The sequence below is a fragment of the Ahaetulla prasina genome, chromosome 6 (genome assembly GCF_028640845.1).
Source record: "Ahaetulla prasina isolate Xishuangbanna chromosome 6, ASM2864084v1, whole genome shotgun sequence".
Taxonomy (NCBI): Eukaryota; Metazoa; Chordata; class Lepidosauria; order Squamata; family Colubridae; genus Ahaetulla; species Ahaetulla prasina.
In genome coordinates this window covers 82,315,921-82,341,040 of record NC_080544.1, presented here as the reverse complement: position 1 = coordinate 82,341,040, position 25,120 = coordinate 82,315,921, and the positions used below count along the sequence as shown (strand labels likewise).

Sequence of the window (25,120 nt, the reverse complement as noted above, 5' to 3'; positions counted from 1 at the left end):
TCTGACCCATTGACAAAGATGGGGGGAAATGAATGAGCTTGGTTGAAGCTTTAATGGCCCATTGACAAAGGTGGGGGATGGCAGGAAGTTGCAGGGAGCTGCTTTGTCTTTAAAACATGTTTCTCCATTTCTCATTCAGGGAAATATAATATTCTGCCTTTTTAAATATTTTCTAAAATATTTCATTCTTCTAGGAGGGGGGTGGGTGCTAAATTCCTACACTAGATTAAAGCGGTTAACATTAAGTTTAAATCTTTTGGTTGCTCTTGTATTATTGCAATTAAAGCTGAAGTAGTCTTTAACAGGAAGGACATTACAATAGATGATTCTATGAGTTAAACTTAGGTCTTGTTGAAGGCAACAGAGTTCCAAGTTTTCTAAGCCTAGGATTTCAAATCTGGTGGGATAAGGTATTTTGTTGTTTTCAGAGGAATAGAGAACTCTTCTTGTAAAATATTTCTGAACTCGTTCAATTGTATTGATGTCAGAGATGTGGTGAGGGTTCCAAACAGGCGAGCTGTATTCTAGAATTGATCTAGCAAATGTTTTATATGCTCTGGTTAGTAGTGTAGTCACATCCGTCACAAGATAGGGTATATATATGTGAGGGATCCTCAAGCCCAAGGTAAGATCCGGGCTTTGAAGTCCAGGGGGATATGGGCTATCTAGGAATATGCAGTGAGAAGGGGTAGAAATTTAAGAAAATTTAGACATGCAGCAGAATGTTACATTCAGCTTGTATGAAATTAAGATATTATTACTGAACTATTTTGGGCAAGCACATGGCAGATTAATTCTCTAATTGTAGTGGATGTGCTTAGTTAACACAGAGAGCTATTGTATATAAGTGTATATACAACATACACTTATAGTGTATATAAGGCCATAATGTCCTCCAAACACAGTCAGTAACGTTTAAAATTTTCTCTGTGGTGCAGTACGTAAACTTTGACTTTATGGCTTACAATCTAACTTATTTTTAAAGAGGTAAATTGAATGCTGACTTCTGTTTCATTTGCAAAGTGGTAGCACAGTTCAGAAAATATTTCCTAAATTGACTCCATCTGTTATACATGGTTATAAAATTGCTTCTATCTAATTCTGGGTGGGATGGGGGCTTTGAAAGCCATTTGGCTTGTTTTGAAACTGACTCTCTTTGGTATTAAGCCGCAGTCTTATTCCAGCAAAATGATAAGCTCTTAGTGAGGGCCCATCACATTGCTGACATGGCTGTTGAGATTTCACAGTCTCTGAGTGTAACTGCATAGATTATTTTCTATTCCCTTTACTGTAGATCAGATTGTAGCCCTAAGTGGCATTGCTCAACTAGCAATCTGTGCAAGGAGTCACACCTCAGTTTTAGATAAGAGAAGATGTGCTGTCTCTGCAAGCAGTGCATGTCACAACCAGAGGTGAAGATATTTTTGTCAAAATGTTCTCAGCAATTGATACTGCTGCCCTATCAAAGGATAAAGTGGGCTACTGATGATACTTCTGCTACAATTTGATTTATGGAGAGATTTGTGGCATTAAAGAAATAGAACATCTCAAAATTGGTATTTCACACTCAATAGCATTCCATTACACCTTTATGTACAATCACCCTGCTTCAGCTTGACAGTAAAAATGTTAACTTTATAAAAGAAAAGTATTGGAACATAGTGGAGGAACTGGATGGCTGCATGATGATCTGATATATAGTGTTCCTGTGATGTTTATTGACTGAGATGAGGTCAGATGTTCTAGTATATATACAGGAGCTGAAAGATGAATTACTGATTTCCACAGACAATAAGGTCAAGTCAAAGACTGAGATAAATCATCCAAAGTGGGTTGACAGCTTGGGAGCTGTCATTTCTGACTACATTATGCATCACACTGATCTGGGTTCATATATATATATATATATCACTAAAGAATATGTGGCAAGTGGGGCTAAAGAATAGTAAATTGAGCATATTCAACCACTCAGTATGCTGAAGAATTTTTAGAGGAACTCCTAAAGAGCTTAAGGAACATTTTCAAGATCTAAAGTTCATTTATTACTGTAGTTGATTCAACAGCCATACTCAGGCAATGCCTATAACAATAGAGATGATATGGGTAACTGATAATCAAGCTGAAAAAGCAGCTATAAGTTGCAACAGTATCCGTGCAATCAGACACCCCAAAATAAATTAAGAGTCTTTAAGAGGATTTCTGTCATTTGATTTAAATACTAAAACTCTACTTTCTGCTCAACTTCATTATATTTTTTCCAAAGATTTTGCCATCTGTGATCCTAGTCTCTCCATTTTTGGGGGGAGGGCAATGTAACCCTCAACCAACTGTTCATAGGTCCGTGATGCCTCTGAAGTTGTCAAAGTTTGTATCTGTGCTAAGGAAAGATCAATGGCTTGGGAGCTATAGCTTCTAGTTTTGTTTTGTTTTTCTTTTCCCAAAGACTGCAGTGAACAGGGCAGGGACATTATGATATGAAAGACATGTATTGGGGGGAAATTTCTAGTTTTGTTTCTCTTTTTTTTCTTTTTCTAACATGGCTCATTTCTTCCCAGCAGCCTGTTGTATCATGTTTTATTTTGTGCTCAAAATCAGAAGTCAGTTCACCTTAGTTTTTCTGTGGTTTGCTGAATTGCACATTTTCAAGAAAAACCCTGAATTCCGTAGGCCATAGCAGGGGTCTCCAACCTTGGCAACTTTAAGACTTGTGGACTTCAAAGTTGGCTGAGGAACACTGGGAGTTGAAGTCCACAAGTCTTAAAGTTGCCAAGGTTGGAGACCCCGGGCCATAGGATGCCTATTCTTTTGATAAAAGAGAAAGGGAAAGATCCTGAAGTCTTATGACCCTGAGAGAAGAGAGGGGAAGAAAGAATGAAATGTGACTTGCATATTGATTTAGTGACCACAGCCATGACCTAAGATTATTTGTTTGTTATTTATAGGATATATAAGGCTGCCCACCAACAATTTATAACTCTAGGTAGCATACTAAAATGAGTATTAAAAAAACCCGCTTACATAGGCAAGGCTGGAAATAACACACCCTCCGTTTCCTAAGAACTCTACAACTGAACAACATTATCATGTTGATGATACTTGTCTCTGTGCCGACAATGATGATACTTGTCGACAATGATTTCATCCAGTTTCTTCATGTAAACAAAAGTGGAGAGAGGCTAGAGCCCTGAGGCAGCTCTCAGAGCAGGCACCCTTCTTTTGTCCCACCAACACTGACTGCATCTAATCCAGAAAGTGGGAGAACTATGGCAACACTGTGCCACATACTCCCAATCCCCTGAGTTGTTCCAGAATACCATAGCCAGTGGTGATGAATGTCACTGAAAAATTAACACCAGGAAATTATCCCCTTCTCCTGAGCACACCAGAGGTGGGTTTCAGCAGGTTCTGACCAGTTATGGAGAACCGATAGCGGAAATTTTGAGTAGTTTGGAGAACCTGTAAATACCACCTCTGACTGGCCTATTCTCTATTCTCTGCTTCCTGAGTTCCAGCTGATTTTTTTTTTTATTTGCATTTATATCTCGCCCTTCTCCGAAGACTCAGGGCGGCTTACAATGTGTTAATCAATAGTCTTCATCCATTTATATATTATATACAAAGTCAACTTATTGCCCCCAACAATCTGGGTCCTCATTTTACCTACCTTATAAAGGATGGAAGACTGAGTCAACCTTGGAACTGGTGGGATTGGGAGGAAATGGGGATTTTGCAGTATCATTCCCCTGGATTGGGGTGGGAATGGAGATTTTACAGTATCCTTCCTCTACCACGCCCACCAAGCCATGCCACGCCCACCCACAGAACCAGTAGTAAAAAAAATTGAAACCACCACTGGACCACACCACAGGTCAGCACAAAGTCTGCCTTAGTGCAAACTCTCATTCTATAAAAGGAGTCTAGATAGAAGAACGTTCTTAAATAAATCATACCCCCCATGTTGTTTTTCTAAGTCTTTCCTGAATTACAAAAAAATTTACAAAAGTATGATAAATATCAAAGTTTCAATCCATCTTGGAAATTAGTGAACTCGCAAAGTCAGTATTGATATGTGTTTTGCTTTGCTCTATGCTGCCAGTTAAGCTTTGGAATTTAATGCTGGATTTTAAAAATTGGACAGCCTGAACAGAGAGAATAGGTACTGTTTGTGCTATGTACGCTTCAAAAATAATTCAGAGGAAGTATTTGGGCTCGAGCCTCATGTCCTTGTTCAGTCATCCATGCAAGCTTGAAAAAAGATACGGTGGAAGTAGATCACAATGCAACTCTTAAAGAAGCTACAACTTTCTTTCAGGCTTGTGTAGATTTTATTTCACTTTGAGTTATTAAGGTGTATTGTGTTGTGAGGGTGCACTAAGAGGGGCTCAGCCAATCTCATTGTACACATGTTGTGCGTTGACAATAAAGGTTTTAATGGAATTGAATTGAGAAATATAAAAAGGATGAGCCGCATTAATAGGTGCAGTCCTTCCTTGAGGTACTTTTTACAATGATGTGTATGGCCCTATATGTACCACCGGTATGCTTTTAGGACTACAAAGAGAGTGAGATCTGTTGAACAGAATACACGAGTATGGTTTCTGTGCTTAATTATGTAAAATAAAGGTATCTGTAGTTATATGTTTGCTTACCTACTTGCACTCAACTGTTAGGCATATTGTCAGGAATAGCTGTATATTTGAAGAGATGGCCTCACCTGTTCTCTTCAAGCAGAATAGAAGTGAACCAGTGGTGGGTTTCAAAATTTTTTACTACCGGCTCGGTAGGTGTGGCATGGCTTGGTGGGCGTGGCTTGGCTTGGCGGACGTGGCAGGGAAAGGATACTATAAAATCTCCATTCCCACCTCACTCCAGGGGAAGGTTACTGCAAAATCCCCATTTCCTTCCAATCAGCTGGGAATTGTGAGGCAGAGAACAGATGGGGTGGGGCCAGTTAGAATTTTTGCTACCAGTTCTCCGAACTATTCAAAATTTCCACTACAGGTTCTCCAGAACTGGTCAGAACCTGCTGAAAGTGAATCCCATTTAGACTGTTTCCATGCATTGTGGATGAAACTGCCTTCAAAAACAATCCAAAACATTTAGCTAAATGAAACATAGTGGCAAAATGCACCTGGGAACACTATCTTCTGTCCAAGCACTGCTGTATCCTATCTTCTTGTTCCACTTCCTAACATCCCCTTAGATTATTAAACTGAGGGCCCATTCTAAGTATTTTTATCTCCTGAAATATGCAGCTAGTCACTTGATAAAAATGGGCATTGCATGAAGTTTTTAAAAACTTCACAAATATTCAGTAGGCGCCTACAGTGATGATTTTTGGTGTTTGTTTATAAAAATCTGCATATCCTATGTAATTGTGAGTTTTAGTAGTTTTAAAAACTGAATATTTAGCCATGGTGGTGCAGTGATTAGAATTCAGTATTGCAGGCTGATTCTGTTCGCTGCCAGGAGTTCGATTCTGACCAGCTCAAGGTTGACTCAGCCTTCCATCCTTCCGAGGTAGATAAAATGAGGACCCAGATTGTTGGGGGCAATATGCTGACTCCATAAACTGCTTAGAGAGGGTTGTAAAGCACTATGAACCAGTATATAAGTCTAAATGCTAATGCTAAGTGCTAGTTGTTCAATTTTATTGCTTGTTGTGATTTTAACTTCTTGTTTTTAACTATGGACAGTTTCCATTGTTTTTAGTTTTTGTATGCAGATGGGAAGTTGTTTGGATAACTATTTTTCCACATATCTGAGGACAAGTAGCAATAGCACTTAGACTGCTACATAGTGCTTTTACAGCCTGCTCTAAGCAGTTTACGGAATCAGCATATTGCCCCCAACAATCTGGGGCCTCATTTTACCCACCTCGGAAAGATGGAAGGCTGAGTCAACCTTGAGACGGTGAGATTTGAACTGCCAAACTGCAGCTAGCAGTCAGATGAAGTAGCCTGCAGTACTGCACTCTAACCACTGCGCCACCTTGGCTCCAAAATATTACAGGAGAACTGGAACCATGATTGCACGAATAGACAAATGCATCATAATAATTGTATTCTCATAATTTCAAAAATACGCTTATTCCGTAGTAATGAATCACCAGCACCAGCCGCAGATGACACCAGCTACATCTATATCTCAGCAGAACCACCCTCCGCCAAACCCTCAAGCTGCCTTAATGAGCATGCCAAATGCCCTGACTTCCCAGCAACAACAGCAGCAGAAGCTGAGGCTTCAGAGAATCCAAATGGAGAGAGAGAGGATTCGCATGCGTCAGGAGGAACTCATGCGTCAGGTATTGCAAAAATGTGGGAAGATATCTTTTCCTTTCTGTAGGTTTCTAGTACTCCAAGTGAGAGATCACTGAATAGAGATCCCCCCCCCACGCAACAGCAGAAGATTAGCATCTTTTTTATGCAGGGCTAAATTTTACAGTCAGGAGAAATCCTGATCTATCACTCTCTTGATCAGATTTTCATCTTTCTTCATAGTGGGAGAGTCCATTTGTCCAGTTTTTGGCCCTCTCAAGGACTGGAGGAAACCTCTTGAAGACAACTACAAAGAGGAACTCTTAGACTTGACATTGTTAGCAGTTATTCTCTGGCTGGAAATTTTTCCTCACTGGGTTGTGTGTTTTTGCTTAGGCTTTAAGGATTAGCTTTTATTGTGACTCCCATTGTTCAAAACAGATCTGGTGCTTCCTGTACTTGGCTTCAAAGCAAGAACTGTGAACAATTGCAAAGGATGTTTTTCATAGGGTAAAGGAATATTCCACCCTTCTGATAATGTACTATGAAAGTATGATTATATGGTTCTACTTTGGTCAATATATTCATCAGCTTCCTCTGAAAAACAGTTAGCCAGTTACTTTACTTCCAGCAATGTTGAAGGTTGAAGATAGTTGCTAAGAGAGAGAGGGGAGGGAGGGAGAGAATATAAAAAATAAACAAACAGAAACTGGTCCTAAAAATATTCTGCGTTTTTTTTTAACCGAAGCAACTTCTAACCTTAACATCACATTTAAGGTGATTTCTATATGTACACACATGAACGCACACTATTTCCCAATCATGTATCTCCTGTCTGTCGCAAGACATATTTTTAAAAGACTCCATGAATATCTATCAACTAGAGTGCAGATTGTTTGAAGGATTGCAGCTGGTAAGCAAAATAGTTTGCTTTTTAATTGGGAGTAAGGCCAACTGAACTGGATAGATATGATTTCAGACTAACATAAGTAAGTTCAGAATGCGAAACTTTTGAAGCAGAGAAGGAGGGGGGAAACTATCAAACCTATACTTTACTTTACTTATGTTATTTTGCCTTTGGGATTTGGATCTAACCTCCTTCAGCTATTCCAGGGTAGCATTTGTTTATACTGTATTTAGTAATACAGTCTCACATTTCTTGGCAGCAGAATGAATTATGTTTTCTATTTGTGTAATGACACCAGTTGGCATATCATTTCTAAAGGTTTATTAATGCTCAGTCAGATGTTTTAAGATGTGATGAACCCAGCAGGTTGTATCAAAGCCTGTGCCTTGAAATCTACTCCTTTTTATTTTTTGTTTATTGTTTGATTGCTTGTAACTTTTCATCTCTCTTAAAAAACTTTTCATCTTTCTTAAAAGCCAGTAATAAAATTGAGGAATGTGATATGAATATAAAATAATTTTAGCTAGATATTATTTTGCTGCACTATGTTGTGTCTTTATTCACAGATACTATAAGAACAAGAAGTTTTCCTACCGAAATAATTTAAATGATACATTTTAGATGTTCCCATTACTTTCTATCACTGAATCTATATTAAGAAAGCCGGAATTGGAAGAAGATGAAGATTATTTTAAAATATACTAGTAATTGAAATATCAAATTTATATTGAATTTTAATTCCACTTTTTCTCTGTGCTCCTTGTTTTCATCACTAAATCTTCTAGCTCATTGGATTTTCAAAAATGAAGAGTGGAATTCAGTGCAATCTCCTTGCAGAGAAAAAGTGAAATTAAAATTCAATATAAAGAACACCAAATTAGTGCCTATATGTTTAGCAACTAGCCTTAGAATTGATAGTGAAGATACTGATGTGGTGTCTTTTAGGATCAACAATCAGCAGTAAAGGAACAAGAGATGAAGAAATACACCAAAGACTAGAGTAATATTGTAAAGAAGGCCTTGGAAAAGATACTTGGATGCTCTGACATGTCTTTGATCTGAAAGATCAGAATTGGGCAGGCAATGGTTTTCCCTGTGATACTCTATGAGGGTCGAAGTTGAACTTTGAAGAAGCAGGATAGAAAGAATATGGACACTTTTCAGTACCAGAGAGGACTCCTGAGAATACCATGGATAGCTAAGAAACAAACAATTGGATTATAGAACAAGTAAATCCAGAATTCTCGTTTGAAGCACAAATGACCATGTTCAAATGACCATATTTTTGAGATGTTATGTGAAGACCTAGCTCTCTTGAGGTGTATGCTGCTGGGAAAGTTGGAAGCAAAGTGAAGAAAAGGATGACCAGTAACTTGATTACAGAGATGATGGGTGCACCATTGGAAGAGATAAAGGGCCAGATTGGAAACAGGTCCTTATGCATAAGGTCTGTTTATATTAATTTCTTATTGTTAATATGAAACATAAAAGTCCCTAGTATAGCAGTTAATATTTTAAATATAATTAGGCTGCCGAGGGAACATCCCTGTCTGTCTTTTCTAGTGTACTGATGTACAGTATTATAATACAGTTTCTTCAGCATGGTATTTTCCAAATAAGTTGGTCTCTTAATTTTCAGCCCAGTGTCTGAGAATTCTGGTACTTGTAATTCAAACACACCTGGAAGGCAACGGCAGAGATGGATGCATCATTATAAAATCTTAGTTGTACTATATAGATTGCTGTTTGACGCATACATAAGTACCTGAAATAACTCCAGTTTGAATATAGGTAATGTAGGCATAAGATTTTTGAAAATAATAATTTTCCTGATTTTTGTGAAAATGGTTTTTTTTCTTGGTACATCAGGATTGGACAAAATGCTTGGCATCTTTATTTAGTGACTCAGCATCAAATTTCTTGTCCTCTACAGGTCTCTGCATCTGCTTTATGAAACATTCCCTTTGCACATTATGAAAAACTGCAAAGAATCGTTGCAATACACAAGCAGAACAATTTGAAAAGATACCCCCTTTGTACCGCCGAGTCCTGTAGCCCTGCAGTTTTGGCTGCTAAATATAACCAGGATTTTAAAAAGAAAAGAAAAGAAAAACAATCCTGGCATACAGTCCTTAATCTGTTAGAATTTTTGTGAACTTCCTGTTACTGTAGTATGATAGTGAGGCCTTGAAAACATGGAAGAAGGGTATCACTGTTCAAACAATTTCCTAGCTGCCCTAATCCTTTCCTACTAATGCTGTTGCTGCTTTTACTGCAAACTGTTTTAAGAAAAAGTGTTTGCATCAGCTGCTAAGCAACTCCCAAGTAGATGAAGAGGGTTTGGGTGAAAAAGAGTTCTGAGTTTCTGGCAAGCCCTTCTTAAACTTATCTGGTTGACAGCAGCTTGGCTTCTCTGTAGAGATTTGGGACATCTGCAGCAGCCCTCTCCAGAATCACACTTCCAACACTACACAACTGTCTGGAGTTCCTGGGTTATCTTCCTTTTTAGAAGATTAGAAAAGAACCTTTTGTTTTCTGGCTGCTGGGAGGACAAGAAAGTTGGCTTAGTTAGCAAATAAATGCAAATAAAATAAATAAATAAATATATGCTCCTCTATTAGTATAACAGGCTCTGATTTAAGGGATTTTAAAATGTATTTGTTAATCCAAATGTGACTCAGATAATTTAGATTTTTGGAACTCTTCTGGGCCTGCAGGGCTTTGATGTATCATACAGATTGTTTAGATTGGAAATGAGGCTAAAATTGCCTTATCCAACCCTAACCCTAACCCTAACTTCTAAATTTCTTAGATTATGGCAATCATTTCCAACCAGGGCTATGTGCCAGCCTGGGGAAGACTACTTATTAGTTATTTGTGGATCCATCAAGAGAACTGAAAACACTGTTAAAAACATGCCCAATCAACCATTGCTAGACTATGTATCTCTTAAGTTTCTATCTCTGTCTCAGGTTCAGCCTATGCTTGAAGACTGTTTCTGATGCTTTACTCTGGAAGTAAAGCTTTCCTTCTTATCTTGGCTCAATTTGTTCCACGCAGGCAATGTAGAGCATACCTAAGCATGTAGGGAAAAAGTGACAAATCACATGTTGTTGCCTCATATTGACTCTTACTGATTCTGTGTTTGCCCAGTGGGACTACTCACTTTTTCTTGTCCCTGACCTCTGATTAGTGGTGGTGGTGGAGTTGCTGAGGTCCTGTAGGGATTGGTTTGCAGCAGAAGAAAAGCAACTGTCATGCATTTCCATTACTGCACAGTACTGCTGAAAGGAGAAAAATGAAATCATATTGAATGTGGTTTAGGGCATGCTGTGAGGCAGTGGTGAAATCCAAATTTTTTTACTATCGGTTCTGTGGGCGGGGCTTGGTGGGTGTGGCAGGGGAAAGATACTGCAAAATCCCCATTCCCTCCCTACTCCTGGGGGAAGGATACTGCAAAATCTCCATTCCCACCCCACTCTGGGGCCAGCCAGAGGTGGTATTTACTGGTTCTCTGAACTACTCAAAATTTCTGCTACTGGTTCTCCAGAACCTGTCAGAACCTGCTGGATTTCACCCCTGCTGTGGGAGCAGCAAGATTTAGGGGAACTTGGTTTACCATTAGCATTGGAAAGGAGGAAGGCACGGAAAGATTGTGTGGATTTTAGCTTGACTTTTGATGGTCAAATTGAAGTGTGTGAATCAAGCAACAAAACTTCGAAGAGTATTTTTAAAGGGATTACTGGATTCTGTTGTATTTGGGGGTGGGGGTGAAGAGGATTGTATGTAACCATTGAAAGTGCTGTGATTTGACTGGAATATAAATTTTGTATAAAAAGATATAAAAATATACATAAGTAAACACTTGGAAGTTGCCCCCAAAATAGTTTGATTTTTGTCTATCAACATGAAGTGGATTTATCTTTGTAGTGTAATTCCAGTGCTTCTTTCCCCCATCCTTCCCATGGTTTAATGGACTTTTTGCTGTGGCCTTGAAGCTGAGCACCTGTTTCTTGTTGACATAATTGACATTTTTGCCCGAAGAAATTCCCCAGGTTTAGCAACAGCTGGCAGCTATGTCCCGCTACTCTCTCCCACTCTGCCATAGAAGAAAATAGGTATCAGAGAGCCCCAGAACTAAAGAAGGGAGCATACACTCATTAGCCTAAATGCTCATCCTGCACCCTACAAGCCACCGACTGTACAGAGCCTGGCAGATTACATATACCTTGAAATTTTCCTGGTTGGTTTAAGGGGGAAAACATTACTTTAACAATGCTACAGCTAACATGACTTAAGGCTTGGATTCGGAATAAGAGGAAGGCAGCCTTATGGAAGCATACAAAATAAAGAATCACCAGGAGACTTCTACCATGGTAAGATATAGATAGGGCAAGGCCCCTCAGTCAAGAAACCCTGAAATAAAATTAATGATGAATGGCAGTGTTTGCCTTTGCCTTGACCTAGTATCAAACAAAACTAAAAAAGTAGAAAGAACAAGGTCAGAGGGGCCTGCAGTAAGCTTTGAAGTGGGGGGGGGGGAGTCAAAAGACGAAAGTGCAAGTTATGTGATTTGCTAATAATAAGAATGTGAATACTTGAGGGAGTGTCTGTCCTAGTATGAACATGCTCAGACATTAAGATCTGCAAGGATGGCAGCTACTGGGAAAGGCTGGTTTTGTGGGAGAGGGTAAACAATCATCTCTGTTGTGGGACCCCAACTTTGGAATACCCTTCCCTTGCAGGAAAGGCTGGTTCCAGCATTGTTTATGTTTTGCTATCTGGTAAAGATCTTAACTTTTATTGTCACATTCAGAATTGGTGTCCACTAATAGTATCTATTAGTGTTTAATTTTGCTATTTGATCTTATCATGTTGCCATATTTTGCTTTTTTTGTGGATTGTAAACAGTAATTATCATTATTTTTCATGAACTGGATGGATATTTTAGGAAACTCTCATATAGGGCATTAGTTTCTATGGTCCATCTGTCTCAACAACATCTACCCTGAGTGGTGGATCATCTCCAGGATTTCAAGTCAAAAGCCTATTAGAGTTTGATCTAGAATTTATGGGTGCAAAGCAGTTATTATCCTTCCGAAACTAATTCAAGCGTGTGCTTCCTCTGGAGGAGTAATAAGGAGTCAGTATGAATATTGATTCAGTCTATATGTAAACTCACACAAATAAAAATTAAATAAATTCAAGGTGTCGTAACTTGGTTTTGCCTGAAACTAGGCAAGCTTGAAGTGTTATTTTAATAAAAAGTGGATGTTTCATGGCTACAGAGTACATCAGCCTTCAGTTACCTTGCATTACTACTGACAGAAATGAGCAAGCTTAGAAAGGGAGCCATCTAAAGAATACCAAAGGAGGGCCTGGATGTTCAGTTGTTGCTGTGCATCACAGTATCCAAGGAACGGAAGTTTAATAAGGGGCAGGGTGAAACTAGACCCTTCCCGCATTCTAAAGGGACAATTTAGCAGCTGTGCTTGTGCAGCAAGCTATTTCTGCCAGCAAGGTTCCAGGAAATGTGTTGGGAGATTTCTAAAATCATTTGGCATGTCGGTTTTTTTTTAAGGTTTACATCAAGGGGCCTGTATGTGTGTGCAGAGACAGTGAATAATTTAGTGTACTTCAACCATTTTAAGCCTGCATACATTTTGGCAGCTTCCACAGAAATCTCTGAAGGAGAAGGCGTTCTGGAGCTGCTGCCACAGCAGGCATTTCAATGCTGTAGCAATGTCAAATAGTTGCCTTGATCCTCCCTTTTGTTTCCACTGGCTGTTCTCCCTTTTCTTTCTCTCTCTCTCTCTCTCTCTCATTTTTGGTGGTTGTTTTCATTTTGTTTTGTTTTATTTTTGACCAAACATGGTGTGCACAGCAACAGCACAAAAGACAACAGACCACAAAGGCTCCTGAGGTATCGGTGGCTTTATTTGTAAGGAAATGTCAGTGAGCGTGTCAGGATGGGCTGCGGGGAGGGGGGGGAACCCCTTTTGCCAGATGACCTGCTGACCATAGAAAAGTGATTTGTCTTGTCCTCTGTCATTTTTTGTCATTTGCCTGGCACTGCATTTGTCATTTTTGTCATTTGCCTGGCACTGCAGTAGCAATCTCCAAACATTTTACAAGCAGTTGTCTTTTCTGGCCCACCCAGAAAAATCTGAGAAATATGAGCTTTTTGAAGCCCTCTGAAGCAACAGCAGACAAGCATTTGGGGCTGGGGCTGGGGGCATATTTGGAATTTTCAAAGACTTATTTAAGCATTTATCTGCCACCCAATTCAAACCATTTGACTCTTGAGTTATGTACAAAAAGAAGAGTAAATCATAATAATCAATATAAAGATAACAACTATTACTGTACTTATATTTTCATCCTGCTTTTTATTTTATACAATTCAAGGCAGTGTACTCACTGCTCCCTCCTATTTACACCACAACAACCTGTCTATGAGATGGGTTGGGCTGAGAGAGAGGCACTGGTCCAAACTCACCCAGCTGGCTTCCATGCCTAAGGGAGGACTAGAGCTCAGGACTTCCTGGAGCAGGGGTCTCCAACCTTGGTCCCTTTAAGACTTGTGGACTGGCTGAGGAACTCTGGAAGTTGAAGTCCACAAGTCTTAAAGGGACCAAGATTGGAGATCCCTGTCCTGGAGGGTGCAACTGTAAAATGAGTGACATGGAGAAGAACCATGCGGAATATACCTTTTCTCAAAATGACTGGTGCTTTGCTTTCCAGCAAGACCATTTCCTATTGCTTTATTTTTAATTATATGCTTTTTTAAAAAAAAAATGGTAAGTGCCAAAGGAACTGTCATTGGGGCACTGATAGTGGTCCTCTCAATAGAACCAGTTGGGGAAGCCCTGTGAAAGTAGAGAGCCATAAAATATTTCTTTTAAATGGATTTTAAAAGGAAACTTGACTTACTCAGCAATGTGTTTGGTTTATATGTCTACTTAAAAAATATATGGCGCTCATTGAAACAGCTTTCCCCAGATAATTTACAGAAATAGTTTTTAATGTTTTAAAAAACCTACTGTGATTAATATTAAAATAAACAACATATATTGATAATGCCTATATCATAATGGGGAAAGGCTACAGGAGGTCTTGTTCAGATTCTTGGATATTTCCTATGCAGGTGATAATGAACGGGGCCTTTTTGAGAAGGACACTTTGTCATCCAGCTGAGATCTGATGATCTACAAAATTAAATACTTTTGATCCAAGTATAATCTTCTTTAAAAATGCTCCAATCATTGTTATTTTTTTGGCAAAGTCTAGTTCAGATTTATCTTTGCTTCTGAGATTTTTTTTATTTATTTTTTTCATTTTACCAATCTAGCCTACAGCCTGGGATTTCCTGGGTGTCTCCCATTTAAGTATTAATCTGCTCTCACCCTGTTTAATTTTCACATCACTGAAAACTGAGTTGCTTTACATCCTGGTTGTTTAAGAAGTTCTTTAATTGAAAGTGATGAATTCATTTAGTTAACATAAAGCATTTATAAAAAGTATAAATGATGGATGCTTTGTATGAAAACATGTTTTACTAACTTAGAGTAGTATGTACACTAGTCTGGGAAGTACGTACATTTGGGAATCTTGAAAGTTTGATGGGAAACACCTCTACCCACTTGCCTGCAGGTAAATGGGAATTTTCTCACCAACCATGTTGCTATATATAGTAGCCTTTTTGTGGCTGAGCAAGCATTTTCTATGCTAGTCATTTTGCCAGAGTACCCTTGGAGTGCTTCCAAAATGTGAAATGTGCCCTTCCTGGCTTGAAAAAAATGGAGAAACTTTAGGAATAGGTCTTCTATTATGAATTGGACAAAATCAAACAAATGGGTTTTTCCCCCCTGATATTTTGAAAGGCTTGGAGCTGAAGAGGAGCACATTAAGTTCATTGGATTATAGCCAAGAACATTGGATGGCTGTATGTTTAAACTTGCAGTATATTTATATGTTTTTCTTTGAACATTTTGTTTTGGGAAGATGACAGAAAGGCATTATCTCTGACCTTTTTCCAGTAGGAAGTTTTCCTTACGGATTGCACCCTTTCATCATTCTTTTTTCCCACAAGGTGTCACTCTCAGTCCAACTATGTGTGTGGGGGGAGATAATTCATGGTAGTTTCCACATATTTATCATAGAGTTTTCTATTCCCATTTCATTGCTTGTTCCTAATTAGTTTCATGATAAAATATAGAAAGCAAAAACCTTCATATTAATTATATATACAATTGCTACTGTAGCAAATTGCCAATTCCTGGCTGTGGATTGCAGTTAACTATAAATGCACTCAAATTTCTTACAGAAATTGGATCAAGCAGTTTACTTCCCACTTTCTTTTTACCATAGGCAAATCAATAGTGTGCATACTAAACCTAAAGTATATAGTCCCTTCCAAATTTAAAAGCAGTGTTGGTGTCTCCAAATTGATTGCAAAGTTCTGAACTGTTTAATGCTGGTTATACTTGTCGAAACTGATGTTAGGTCTTCCAGTGACCTAGGTTTTCCAGCTTCAGATGGTCAAAAGAAAAGGCTTTATTTATAAGACATTTTCTTGGTTTCTCTGGGCATGATCCAATGAGAAATATTTCCAGGTCAGACTCTCGTGTTGCCTCCAAATTTCCTCTTGTATTTTCCAAGCATCTGTTTGTCTGAGGTTTGTTAGTGATGACTCCTTGTTCTTTGTCTTTCTTCCTTCCTTACTTCCTTACTTCCTTACTTCCTTTCTTTTTCTTTCCTTCCTCCAAACTACCCTTCCAAACTCCTAGAACTAGATGTTAGAATATTTTGCTGATTGAAATAAACATTTTTATTTACAACACATTCTGATATTCCCTCACTTTCCTTGCTTGTTATCTTATTTAAAAGCTTATTCTGCATTCCATATCTTGAATTACTTTTTTCTACATTAGCTTTTACTGCTTTCCAAAATCTCTCGAACAAAATTTGGAATAATAAAAAGATTGCTGTATTTTATTGAAGAAATAATAGAACTACTGCTAAAAATCAGAGGAATAGGAAAAGAGATAGAAGAGAGGTAGAAGAGAGAGAGAGAGAGAGATTGAGAGAGAGAGAAATTGTGTGTGTTTGTGTTTGTGAATGGCTCAAATGACTTCCAGACAGTACTTTTGAATTTCTAGCTGTCCATGCACCAACACTGACAATATATGTTCTTTTTGAACTTTAGGAAGCTGATTTGTATAGACAACTTCCCATGGAATCTGAGAACCTTGCCCCAGTTCAGACTGCTGTGAGCGCACCTAACATGACACAGGACATGAGATCTATTACAAATAATGGGTCAGATCCCTTTCTGAACAGGCAAGTACCATGTTTGCTCACCAGCCATTTTATGTTCTATAATAAATAGTGGCAATTTTGTTTGTGAATTACAAAAGCTCTAATTGAATAGCTATTTAATCTTTTTGATTCTGATCAATTGTGATCTGCTTACTCTGTATTTGCATTTTTAGTGGTGTGTAGAAAATTGGCTGAAGTTATTTCTCATATGGGAACAGACAGAGGAGGCTATAGGATACCAAATTGACATTTAGCCTGAGAAGGGCAATTTTGTATATTAGGTATAATTAGGAAAATTAGGATAATTTTCTAATTATTCTATGTATAATTAACAAAAACACCTGTACTCTAGATGCCACCTCTTCACATGGGGGCTGTCTTTGTCACTGTAAATTTGGATTGACAGTGCCATTTGCTTTTTAAACAACTGGCATCATTTGACAGTAGAAGAATGACAACCACTGGTGCCACTCCTTAGTTGAAATTGTGATTGGGAATCATGTATCCTGGACAATGATTATAGCAGGTGCCAAGAAGATGAAGTGGGAACAAATGTAGATGAAAGATGCAAGTCAACATAGTTTGCCAATGCAAAAGCTACCAGTGAGAAAGAGAGGATGAGAAGTGGAAGGGAGCAGGGTTGGATACTGCAGGTAGTTGGATCAGTAGACTGGAAGATAAAAAATTGGAGCCTATGATAAGGCTAGGAAGCCTTGTTTAGTACATTGATACTTCATTATAAAGCTTTTTTTTAATGAATATAGAGATTGATCTGGGGGTCCTGCATGTAAAATGTATACTCTGTTACTGAGATATGGTTCCACTCTTGATCTAGACCTATGTTCTTTGGGCTTTGAGTTACACTGGCTACCAAATTGTCAGGAGATCTAAAATGATAATGCCATATCTTGTAATGTATACATTTTATTTTAAGAAAAATAAAATTTCCAGTTGCAAAATTCTGTGATAGATTGATGTTTTCAACCTGTCACAGGGGAATTCACAAAATACTGGAGTACATTGAGAGCTATCTAGAGTCCAAAGTTTAGCCAATTATTTCATAAGCCATTCTGGGGACAGACATGTGATGGGCACAGTCTTGACCACGGACTTTTCATGTCTCAATTCATAGTGGGCCATACCATTCCAGGGAGCAGAGCACAGACAGTGGCCTAGGCTTAGGATGTTACAGCATACCAACTACACCTGAAGACTTCCTCAGCAATGTAGATGAGATGGACACAGGTATGAACAAGAAGTGTATTTTTCTTCTTAACAAAATTATAAACAATAGGCTCAGCCAATAACACTTTTATACTTGTCTGAATTATTTATTCAATTGCCCAGCTATTGAATAAACTTCACCTTCCAATTTGTGCAAAAACTGCAGTCCCAACATCCCTAGGAGGATTGATATTGCATATGCTTCAGTATGCAACCAAGAAGGTCCTGATTTTTAGCCCTCAAAAGTTTAGCTACATACCAATTTTCCTCCAATTTTAATCTTACATTGTACTGAAACTATGCTCCTTGAATCTTTTTAGCTTTCTAAAAGTGTCTGTCTGAGTGTGGGTGTCCAACCAAGGAGTTGTTTTAGATTTGTGGACAGAGTCCTTTACCCTCTCCTCTCCTTCCTGATGAAATTTTAAGTTGTGCACTGTTAATGCATATTTCCTTGGTACCTTAGTGAAAAAGACTACTCCTGGGATTTTTTATAGTTTTTCATAAACCCCTTAGCTTTCTGTTCTGGACTGAAATCTAGATATGGGTAACTAAGCTTGGGTCAAGTAACCTATATGATTTTAGATACTATTACTCAATTAATTTCTTCTTTATTTTTTCAGGAGAAAATGTAGCACAGCCTTCCATGAATATCAACTCCCAACAGACACGCTTTCCTGACTTCCTTGACTGTCTCCCAGGAACAAACGTTGACCTTGGGACATTAGAGTCCGAAGACCTGATCCCCATCCTTAGTGATGTGGAATCAGTCCTCAACAAAAATGAACCTTTTCTTACCTGGTTGTAACTGATAACCCAACATTTCTAGAATTTAAGGCCAAGCCTCTTCAAGTCCCTCAGCTAACCAGCATAATCCTTTGCTGACTTTTCCAGCCCCTTTATAGGTCAATGAATCTTAATCAGGATGTCATTGACAATAACTTACATTTGAAATGTACACACATAAAATATACACACATCCCTAGTTTTAAGGAGTAGAATTGCTTATAGATATTAAATGTAAGTTTTTCCTAGATGTGTTTTGAGGACACAAAGGGGTGGGGGTTTTTTTGCACCATGTCTGACCTGAACGGTCATCAGTTACACACAGTTAAGTGTATAATTAAGGACATGAAAGACAAAGTGATGACTGTAAGAAGTTTTAAATTGCAGAAGTTAGCTTGGTTCTGAAAACCTAGCACACACTCAAGTACAGCTCTGTGATTATATTTAATTGCACCAAATGCTTGTTATTTACAACAGTTTTAAAAATCATCATTATTTTAAATAAACTCACATTGTAGGGAATACAACTTTTTTTCTTTTCAATTCCAAGTCAACCGGAGAGTAACTTTTTAAAAACCTGCAAAGCACAAACTTTACTGTTGGGACTTTTTCAGTTGCTACATGGTTTCTAGCAAGCAAAAGTGAAATGTTTTAGCTGTTGTTTTTATACTACCACTGCGTTATAAAATGAACCAGGTTGATACTAATTGCTGCCATTTTTAAACTATATAGAAAATGAAAAAAATGCAATTAAATATGTTACATTCTTTTTTAATTTCATTTTAAAGAAGTACACTTCATATGGAGCTGTTTTAAAAACTATGTTAAGGTGAATCATAAAAACAATAATTTTGTTGTATTATACACAAAAAAATCTAGAAAAATTGATTTCTGGAGAAAAACTGTCACATTATTGAATACAGTAACAATTTTATAGAACCTCATTATCTTTTTTCTTTTTAGCAATAATACATTTTGTTGATCGGATTTTACAAGCTAGAAATAATAGCTTCACTTTATCAGTTAGGGGAAAGCCAACATCTCTTTGTCAGTGTAGCAAAAGGGTTTAACTTCTTAGTCATTTGCTTCTTAATTCTGACCTATGAAACAAAAGACTATTGTTGGTGTACTCCTAGCTATATTCATATAGAGATTATTAAATAGTTGATATCTGGGACTGAGAATGCATCAAGGATTTCAAGTACTCATTTTGCCTGAAATGCAAATGACGTCCTAAGACTAAGTATTTTTAATTGTTTTTATTTATAATCTATGAACATTAAGCTTTTTTATATTGAAAAAATATCTTTTTATGGAAGGCATTATAATTAATACAGGCCTCTTAATCAGAGATATGCAAACAAAACAAAGAGGTAAAGCACACTGCTAGGCTTCAAGCATACCAATATAAAGTCATCATTGTATTACAGAACTGGGCAGTAAATACCCCATATTTTCTAACTTGATGAAGAAAAAAGGCAAGTGAAATAGATGTTAGTCTGAAGTTAATAAGATAGGTTGAAGAGTGGCTAAGGAGAGAATGCAGATAGCAATGCTGGAGTATTACAAAGTCAATTCTGGGGATTACCCCAGTGGATCAATTAAATATTGGTGAACACTATTTTGTGGGAGAATTGTTACTTGAAGGTATTTGTTCTGAATGCACCAGGCTAGTTTTCTTTTCACAATATTTTAATCATGAATGATTTTTAAAAAATCCAATATTTGTGAAGTTTTAATATTTGACCCAGAAAATATTTTGTGTTTGTTTTATAAGGGCAGGGATGGGTAGGCAGACATAAGGAAGTAGATTAGTTTGTTTTAGCAGATTCTTGCACCTACTAGAAAATATTTTCCATCAATGGGCATTCTTTCCCTTTTATTTTATTTTCATTTCTTTCTTTTCATTTTGCTTGCTCACTTAACATATACGATTAATCATTAAGAGAGCAAGAGATTTGTCTTTAAGCAATGTTATTGCATGTTTTCACTATTTAAAGATTATCAGCCATGATATGAAAACCAGACACTCCTACAATGTTTACTATTTTAGCTATATGAACAAGTTTCTTCTTGATTTTTTTCTTACCTGCTTAGAAAAACAGGAAGTTATTAAAGGCAGATCCAAATCTTACTTTGTTGTATGGCCAGTGCTTTTGTGCTCATCGAGAAGCTGCAGAAACACTGCCATAGATTTCTTGTTCACTCAGCATCAGATTGCTTGGCAATTTTTGGACTTCTGCAGATTTACAGATTTAAGACGTACATAGTAACATTTGCTGTGACAGACTGGACTTCTAGCTGGCAATAAGCTTCAATTGAAGGTAGCTCACTTATTTAAAAAAGGACCAGATCCAACAGTGTACATTAATATTTGAAGTGCCGTTTGCCACATATTTGTAGGCAGCATCGTGTTCCATTTTGTACAACCCAAAAATGGCCACCAAAGGAGCTCTTCCAAGTTGTATGTGTGGTATGATTTACTTCCTTTGAATTGATTTTCCTAAATTAGTCTGTGTGAATTAGAATGACTTCAATTTAAAGTGAAAGTGGCTTAGAGAAGGAACTAAACTTCACCCAGGCCCCAGTTGGATCTAGGAGAGAGTTAGGAGCAGAAAGGAGAATATTGTTTTACTCCCATATAAAAGCAATGATGGGCAGAGAAGCAAAATTAAAGCATTAGAGCAGACATTTCAAACCTTTTCTGGCTCAGATCCTATTAATTTTAAAAAATTCTCAGAAGCCCCAGAAAAAAAAATCAAGAGACACTAGTAATTTGAAAAATGGCTTTATTTGAGTGTTTGAAGGGACAGGGATTAACCACAGTCTTTTTATACAGAAATACCTCCATTACATCTTCATGGAACTTTGGGGGTTCCACTGTTTGAAACACATTACTGTAGAGAATTGTAGCAAACCGCAAAAATCCAAATGGCCATTAAATGGTAGAAAGGAGATATGGAAAACACTATATTCGGCTACCATTCAATGATCTACATCTAGGTTTTTGCAATCTAAACCTAGTGAACTATAATTTTTATAAGTAGAAGAAGTAATTCTGTCTATACTTCCTTCTTTGAAGAGATCACTAGGGATGCTTGTTATTGCCATACCTGTCATAACTCTGGAATTGAAGTACATAAATAAGTGAATGGGGAACACATGTGACAAAATAATACTCCTATCCTTATTCCTCACCGTGGTGAAGGTAAATGCTATAAGCTTAGAGCCACCAGAGCAAGATTTGAAAAATCTAGCTGCCCACTAGAAAAATCTAGAAGACTAGCTGCCAGCAAAAGAACTACCGTTTTCTATATATTTTGTACCTAGTGGGTTCTGGTTAATAGAAATAATGCTGAACCATTCTGTGGTGTGTGTGGGGGAAGCTGCATTGTAACTAGCAGTATACCTGATTTACGTTTATGGCTCTCAACAGTTTCCTAGCCCTTCCTAGCCCCCTTCTTATACGCAGTGGGAATAACTTCTGAATAGGTGTGCATAAATACTTTGACTGACACGTTTACAGCCCTGTAAGTCTCTTGGGATTCAATTTCCCGAATTCAGTCCCATAGGACCCATGAAATTCAGGGAGTTAGCAGATCCAAGACTGGTTTAGTACTATAGTACAAGGCGGACAAATCAAGCAAATACGTTAACCTATGAAGGCATCATGCAGCATTAGAACCAAGTCAACTGGAACAAAGGAGCCAATCTTGTTTTGTTTTAAAGTGCCAGAACTATTATTTTTAATGAGTAAAGCATCTAATAGTAGAGATTGGGGGGATGGGGGGGAGATCCCAGTAATCACAAAAATGGGAGAAATGAATGAATAAGTCAATTTTATGTTGCAAAATCCAGTTTTAATTTTTAAGGGTTGCTTTGCCAACAATTATTTCTTACTGATCTAATAGTTTTTCATAAATTTTCAGTGTAAGACTATGATTTGTGGTATTTAATTACTTCATTTTTTAACACTAAATTACATTTGCCAGCAGTAAAAATTCAGAGCAGTAGAGCAATCATACTGCCATTCAAGGATTTTAAGTTAGGGAAAGGCTCACTTCAGTGCCGACCATATAGAAGTTGTGGGATATGGATAACAGCTTGTAATCTTGAGTGAGGGGAAGTTTTGAGGTCATGGTTTTTCAAACCGAGTTCTAGGAAATTCTGAGGTTTCGTAGAAGTAGGTTAAAATTCCAGTGTAAATTCGAATTAACTTTCATTGAAATGAATTTGCCCTGCTGATGTGCAATGAGTATGGTGTCTAGTGACTATTCCTGAACTAAGACTCAGAAGATTCAGACCCCAGTCCATACTCATTGATGATGTATTCTGAGCATCTAGCCTTGTTCTATTTGTTTAACTGTCCTACACCACAGGGTGGTTATGAGAATTAAAGGAAGGAAAGTGCTATATGCTACCATGACAAAATGGTGGGATAGAAATGGAATAGAATAACAAAACTTTTTCTGTTGCAATAGGGGCTATTCTATTGACTGTACTGCGGAATTTGTTTTAAGTTCATGAAAGGGAAAAGTAAGATCCTACAGGGCTGGAAAGTGCCTTGTGTTAATAGTCTGTGTACTTGAAAATTATCCCTCTAAACCACTGGAAGGAGTTAATATGCCAAGTGCAAACGAGTTCTTCGAAGGCAGATGCTTAAAAACTGCTGTATTGGATGTTAAATTAATTGGAAATAAAGCATTAGAGAAGCCAATTTTTTTTAAGAGCTGGAGAAATTAAATGCTTATTTTCGAGAATGGAAATGGATGGTAAAACCAATATTTCTGTTTTCCTAATACACTACATTCATTTATGTGTTAATACTTTAATACTTCTTTTTATTTACATCAGTTTGTTATGCTATTATGCCAACTTGTGTGAGCATTTGTTTTCAGTGTAGAATATTTTGCATACATATGTGTATGCTTGAAAATCAGAACAAACAGTTATATCCAGAGTTTGTTTCTTTTTTAAAAAACAAAGTATTTCTTTATTATTGTACAAGAAAAATAAATAAATAGAAATTGATTTAAACTTACTGCCCTGTGTATTGCTTTCACTTATTCCTTGAAAAGAGAGGAAAAAAGACTCTACTGAGTAGAGATAAGAGTGTTGCCACTAAAAAGACAATGGCTATGTTCATATAACACACTCTGGTAAGAACTGGGGTGGAAACCCACACTTTTAGCTTACTCTGTTACCATCACAAATCTCTCCCATGTTTTGAAATTCCAATTCAACTTTTTCTGACCCAACTCATCTCAAATCTCACCAAGTAGATGGTCTTTATTACTTTAGTATTCTAATCTAGTAACTGTCCGAACTCTGATTGGCCACAGCCATCTGGCTTTTCCCTATACAAGACTGCATCTTGTACAGTCATTTTGTGTTCGGATGCCCAACTTGTAGGTTCTCTGGTGGTGTGGTAGAATCTCCAGCTAAAATAGGGGGAGGAATGAAGGCACTAGTGAGTTTAGAGTCATTGCAGGACAGGAAGCAATGCAGACTTGAGTCCCATTCTTGAAACCCGTATCTGGCTCTTCTCAAGAGAATGCAGTCAGTCTGGTGAGATTCTTGTAAATCAATCAGCAACAATTAGCAACTGTGATCAGCTCATGGTGTCGTTTTGGTTTGTTGCGCCTGATATAATGGCTAGCAGCCACCTTTTCAAAAATCAGATTGCAGTCAATCCAAGAATGGCAGAAGAGTGTGAAACCTTAATTCTGCTCTGTATAGCTCATTAATGAAGGCATCAGGCTTACCATTTCATTTGAATCCTAAATGACCACCAGCTTAGACTTGTGTATTATGTGTACTTGTGTTGCAAATTAAAGCAGTCCAGAATGGTGGCTATAGTGGATTTCTGAACCATACATTAAACCATGAACCTCAGTTAAAGAACCCTTTGATGATGGGAGTAGTGACTTTTTATAAATTGAAAGCTCATGATCAAAGCTTTCCTGCCAAACGTACAAAAATCCATATAAGAACATGGTACCAGTATTTTGGTTCAATCCTGTTCATCTCATGCTTAGGACATTACTAAGCATGAGATGAAGAAGAGAATAGCAAGGTGAATGAGCCAAAATAGTAACGTCCTAATGGGACCTTACTTGGACACAATGCTAATCTATGTTTGAATCAGGGGTGAAATGCTCCTGGATCGAACCAGATTGCATGATCCAGTAGCGATCGTGGCCGGTGGTTTGGCGATCTGCCCGGGTGTCTTTACTTCCTGGTTTTAACCAGGAAGTAATGTGTTTTTGCCTTCTGCACATGCACAGAGGGTCTGCATGCACATGTGACAAACACACACACACGCACACACTTCCAAACCGGTAAGGAAGGTAAGTAGATTTCACCCTGGTTTGAATCCTATGCACATCAGCTGAAATCAGAAGCTATTATTTCATCTGGAGTACTACAAATCCTCATCACTCTGATAAATACTAATGAAATCGCATTCCTGTCAAAGCTATATAAATATAAGAAAAGGAAAAACACTGGGTTCCATCCTGACAAGTGGTTTGTGCTGAGACCCACTGAAATAGCTATGAATAGTTATGACTGACTTGTCACTAATTTCAAAGAAAAGTAAGTAGAATTGACCTTAAATGGCTCCAAC

The 25,120-nt window shown here is 37.7% G+C and overlaps 1 protein-coding gene across 1 annotated transcript in view; it reads left to right on the top strand.

Annotated features, from left to right (window-relative positions):
- The window catches only part of WWTR1 (WW domain containing transcription regulator 1), a 97,434-nt gene extending 73,901 nt beyond the window's left edge, over positions 1-23,533 (top strand). Inside the window, exons 3-6 of the mRNA XM_058187352.1 lie at positions 6,099-6,304; positions 16,373-16,506; positions 17,618-17,730; positions 18,330-23,533. Coding sequence (XP_058043335.1) covers positions 6,099-6,304; positions 16,373-16,506; positions 17,618-17,730; positions 18,330-18,514 — 638 coding nt within the window. The 3' untranslated portion in view covers positions 18,515-23,533. The remainder of the gene's footprint in view (positions 1-6,098; positions 6,305-16,372; positions 16,507-17,617; positions 17,731-18,329) is intronic.
- Positions 23,534-25,120: the final 1,587 nt, after the last annotated feature.